Consider the following 5537-nt stretch of genomic DNA (forward strand, 5'->3'; position numbering starts at 1 on the left):
CTGTTGTTGACGGTGTGGAGGTTAGGGCTGTGAAATGGTTTGACAACAGAGGGGTGATTGTTGCCAGCACTTTTGCAAGTGCTCAGCCTGTTTCCTTCATAGAGAGGTGGGACAGAAAGGAAAGGATGAAAGTGTCTGTGAAATGTCCTAGCATCATCACCCTCTATAACAAGTTCATGGGTGGTGTTGATGCACTTGATGCCCTAATCGCCTACTACCGCATCCACATCAGGTCTAAGAAGTACTACCACCGATTCTTCTTTCACTTCGTGGACATGGTGGTGGTCAACGGCTGGTTGCTCTATCGGCGTGATTGTGACAGTATGAATGTTCCACGGAAGAAGCAGAAGGACTTGCTGGCTTTCAGGCTTTCCATTGCACAGGCCCTCTGCATGCAAGGCAAAGATCTGTTGGCCAAAAAGAGGGGGCGGCCTTCGTCTGATGTGGAGCGAGAGTTCCAGAAGAAGCAGCGCAGGGGACCAACTAAGGCTATTCCCACACAAGATGTCCGTGCTGATGCTGTGGGTCACTGGCCAAAAATCGACAGTGTGCGGCAACGCTGCAAATTGCCTAAGTGCTCGGGCCACACTAGCATCAAGTGTACAAAATGTGATGTTCACCTGTGCCTAAACAAGAACAAAAACTGCTTCTGTGCATTCCACGAGTGAGAAAAAAAAATAACGTTTTTTTTTTACATTGTTACACTGTTTGCATTGTTGTGCGTGCCTGCTTGAGTGTGTGTATGTATGTATGCATGTGTGTGTGTGCGCGTGTACATACGTGCACCGGTGAGTGTGTGTTTGTGCGCATACGTGCATGCATGGGTGGGTGAGTGTGTATGTGTATGTGTATGTATGTATGCATGTGTGTGGTTGGGGTTACTTATTATTGAATACCTCCTGTTGCTGATTTATATAAATAAATAAGTAAAAAATGGATGAATAAATAAAACCTTATTTTTTTTCACTGTTATACTACTGTGTTATTGTTGTCTTATTATTGACCATTATGCCTGTTGTCGCAAATTTGCAACATACCAAAATTTCTATTTTTTTTTTGTGCAAAAATGAAATTAATAATCTCAACATTATTTACTCTATACTTAAAGGCAAAAACACACATAAAATATTTTTTTATATACAGCTATATCAATTCAGACGTTAAGGGGCTAATATCACGTTAAGCAGTGAGAACTGGTTTTCAGTTAATTTACCTGGTAAAATAAAGTTTAAATAAGTTACTGTACATAAATGCTCTAACAGTACATGTAAGTTAGTGGTTTATTTATTGTTAGTTACTGTAATGTTGCGCTGCTTTATTTGGTTAATCCTCCAGTCTGTGAAGAAGGCATTCGAGTAAGAATTGCATTGTAGTATGACTCATTTCCTGGCGCGTACAATTTATATTAGGTCGGCGTTCACGGTTCGACTTCTGATATTCAGAACGAATTCTAGGTCAAACTGGTTTGTTTGACTTTCAAGAAATTCGAGTTCTGGTGAGTTCGAGAACCAAGGTACTATTGTACATAGTACACAAATGGATGTAAAATGTTGAGGAGCAGAATGTCCGCTAAACATGGATATTTAAAGATGAGAATAATAATCATCTGCAGATAAATTATGTGCAGTTACAACATAAGGCACCGGATTATATTATACTAAGAGAGGATGCTGGTTATGAATAGGGAGTGTAACGTCTGGAGAAAGTGTGATGTCGGTCACCAGTTGTCTGACGGCTTTGGGCAGCGATAATCCACAGTAGCATTTTTAGCACAGCATGGTGGAAAGAACCTGTGGCTAAATATGCTCCATTATAGAAGCCATGGAAGTGGACGTGCAGACTTGTTCATATTATTGCTAACATCCTCTACAAAAATTGTTTTGATGATTCGAAATTGCCATCTCTACTTAATACAATGACCGGACTGGGGAGGTCAGGACTAGGAATCACTTACATACATCACAGATGAGGGAGTGAACGAAAGGCTCCTGGGATCATCCACACGTGGGTTGAAACGAGAGACAGGGTTAAACAAGGCACAGGTGAGGCTCGTTAGAGTCATACACGGGAGAAAAAGAGGGGAAAGGACTGTGGGGTGTTACATATTGTTTATTTTCTTGTTATAATGTATAGTGTTGCACTTTGTGCCACCTAAATTGAAAAGTGCTATACAAATAAAGTTATTATTATTCTAATTAGATGTCTACATTTCATAGAGTGCTGACATCAGAGCATTCTTTGGAGTGGCAACTGCATTAGGATAACTGGAGAATGATGAAACTGTCTGAAATTGAGTCAAGGACAAAGTATTGACAGCAGCACATCCTTCAAAAACAGAGCAGGAATTCATTATGAATAAGGATTGAATTTTTAATGATCAAATTCTCATCTCCTGCATCATGTCCTGTGTTACTCCTTTGGCTAGTCTAATTGCTTACACTTCAAAAGCATGGTAATGGTGAGAGGGATATGAGGACTGTACAGCCAGATGAAGAGGAGAGAGGGGAGGAGAGCAGGAATAAGACTGTACCAGTGAGTGAAACATGATAAAATGCTGAAATTATACTTGATGTGACGTGTTATAAAAATCAGAACAAAGAACATATATGATTATTATCTCAGACACAAATTTCATAAATAGCTAATCCTATGCGTAGGTGTCAGACCTTGGCCTCTCACACCTGTGTGTACAGGCCTCCACTACCCCCAGTGAGATGGTTTTCTGCTGGAGATACAATTAGCCCAGAGTGACCACACATCATTCTGGAGAAAGCTGACATGTTGATTTGTCTTTATAAGAATAGTTGATTTGCATTATTATTATTTTTTTTTCTTACAGTTTTCATTATTTAAATAGTTTTGGTTTGTAATTGTTTGTTGATCACGTTGATATTCATTTTGTATATATGAAGGGAACATTTGACTTTCCTGATCATAGTTTAAATGTGCCAAGAATAAAGTTTTTTTCTTGAAAAATTTGTTTTTTTTTCTCTCCAAAAATATTGGAATCGGAACTGAGGTCTGATAACGGGATTTGATAAGCAGAAACAGAATCAAAATCAGATTTGATAAAACGTAAATGATACTCAACCTTAGTATGGAGTACCTGTGGTGCCTTTGGGAGTATCTGAGGGATGTGCATAAGCTGGCTCGGCAACACCAGGACGCAGTGTTTACTTGACGGAAGTGTGTCTATGATGCATGGAGCCGCGTGCAGAAATTTGGTGTTGAGGACCCAGTTTAGGTACTGCACCCTCCATAAGAAGGGGTGGTCACCAAAGCTTGGCAGTCACTGGAGGGAACCGGGGGAGATCTTCAAGCGCCTATCTGATATCATCTATTGCCTGCAGCCACCCGAGTGACACAAGGCTGTAGTCCTGTACAGGGATCGTCTGGCCTGACCTAACCCCTCAGCAGCGGCTGAGTATGCGGACACCCCAGGAGAGGGAGCTACATCCAGAGCCCTGTGGACTATAATGCACCAGCTGTGGTGACAACACTAGCTTCTATTACATTTGATAGACATTGTAGTGGAGATGGGAGTCGCTTGGGATGGCTGACCTTTTGGGTGGAGACAATGTGAAGCACAGGGCTGGTCAAGAGGACTTATTGTGTACTGTACCAGCGTGGCTTGCAGAACACCGTGCGTATCTGTGTGTGTGTGTCCGCGTGCGTATGGAGGGGGGAGAGAGAGAGAGAGAGAATATGGTGAGACAGCCATACAGATAGTGTTCGTTTGACTACAAGACAGTTTTTAGCTGTGTTCCACCATCAGGTACTGTGAGTGAGCATTACCATAATGTGTAAGCATCATGATAATGTCAGGCAAGATGCAAAGGCAAGTTATGTAATTTCTGACATTTATATTTGGTTAATAAAATAAAAAAATATGCCTGAAGTTTATGACTTACAAGCACAAATATATAAAATCACAGAATGAGTCCATTTAAATAAAACACTTTTCAAAAACACATCAGCACTGATTTTTGAAACAGATGAAGCTACCATTTGTAATCAAGAATTAACCTTAAAGCATCAGCATTAACATATTCTTTCTGAGGATATTTTTAAATGTGCCCATTTCAACAGTTTTTTTTTTTTTACTGATGATAAGATGATTGACTTCTTTAGGGATCTGTAGAACAACAAACACTGTAATTTTTTATATTAATGAAAATTAATATAAATTGTGCATGTGTTTATGAAAAAAATACAAATACTTTTATACCTATTGATAAATGAGCATTGACATGTGAGGATATTTTACTCGTCATTTAGAAAATGCAACAACGATGCTTGGTATTCTTCTTCTGAACATTTTTCTTGCAAAGTCCTTGATCTCTACAGTGTTGAGAGAATACACAATGGGGTTTAACATGGCCGGAATGGCATATGAGAGTGATGTAGTGATTATCCTGATGTTGAGGTCAAATGGAGTAAAGAGTCCAGCTACAAAAGTCACCAATAATGGACCGTAAAACACAGACACCAAAAAAAGATGAGAAAAACAGGTCTTTAGGGCTTTCAGACGTTCTTCCCAGGATGTAATTTTAAATAGCGCCAGCAAAATACATGCGTAAGATAAACCAATTACAGACATTGGTAAAAACAGATGGAACACTATGAATAATCTGGTCATTATGGCAGTTGGAAGACGATCATTACAAGCAAGTGTTACTATGGGACCATAGTCACAAAAGTAACTATAAATCAGTGTGGATTTACAGAAGGACAGTCGGGTGATGAAAATCAGTCCAATAAGCATAAATAGAAAATTAAATACCCAGCCAGCAGAGATGATAATACCCATTGAGGTGTTTGTTAAAATGCTGTGGTATCTCAGTGGAAAGCAAATTGCAACAAACCTGTCATATGCTAGAACAGTAAGCATGACAGACTGCACAGAGTTGAAGAAAAACACAAAAAATAAATTGGCCAAGCAAGCACCATAGGCAATCTGCTGTGTTTGAAAGACAATGATGCTAAACAAATTAGAAATAAGGGCAGTGCTCTCACCTAAGTCAGCTACAGCTAAGCTAAAAATAGCAACATACTTTGGGATGTGAAGTCTGCGGTCTATGTAAATAATAAGCGTGACAAAGGAATTGCCCAATAAAGTGACAGCATACACAAAGCACAAGAAAATAAAGTAGTATTTGGCATGAGGCATGGTAGAAAAACCAGTGACCTGAAAATATTGAGGACGGATGACAGAGTTTGCAGTGGCATTTGAGAAACTTATGTCAGACATGTTTTATCACTGTTGCTGTTCTTCAGTCTTGTCTGTTCTGAAAATTAAAATGTATTTAAATTTATTTGCTTTAAAATATTTTGAAATTAAATAATAATAATAATACATTTTAAAATAAATATTATCATTATTAATATTAACTGCTTCAATTTAATATTCATAATCATTTTTAACTCTTTTTCAGTGTTTTAAGATGATTGATCCCCTCAAAAAGGTTAATTCAGGCCCATACGGAATATAGTACTGATAACCAGTAACCATTACAACACAATATGGTATACAGCAA

General features: G+C 38.8%; 1 protein-coding gene across 1 annotated transcript; it reads right to left on the reverse strand.

The window, feature by feature from the left end:
• Positions 1 to 4270: 4270 nt before the first annotated feature.
• Positions 4271 to 5251, reverse strand: LOC140587207 (olfactory receptor 52E8-like). Its single transcript, XM_072708601.1, has one exon. It carries the CDS (start codon positions 5249 to 5251, stop codon positions 4271 to 4273), a length of 981 nt encoding a protein of 326 aa, XP_072564702.1.
• Positions 5252 to 5537: the final 286 nt, after the last annotated feature.

Source organism: Paramormyrops kingsleyae, unplaced genomic scaffold (genome assembly GCF_048594095.1).
Source record: "Paramormyrops kingsleyae isolate MSU_618 unplaced genomic scaffold, PKINGS_0.4 ups163, whole genome shotgun sequence".
In the NCBI taxonomy this organism is placed as follows: Eukaryota; Metazoa; Chordata; class Actinopteri; order Osteoglossiformes; family Mormyridae; genus Paramormyrops; species Paramormyrops kingsleyae.

Bases quoted from the DNA above. Each gene is read 5' to 3' on its own strand.
- LOC140587207 (XM_072708601.1), bottom strand. From the start codon at position 5,251: ATGTCTGACATAAGTTTCTCAAATGCCACTGCAAACTCTGTCATCCGT.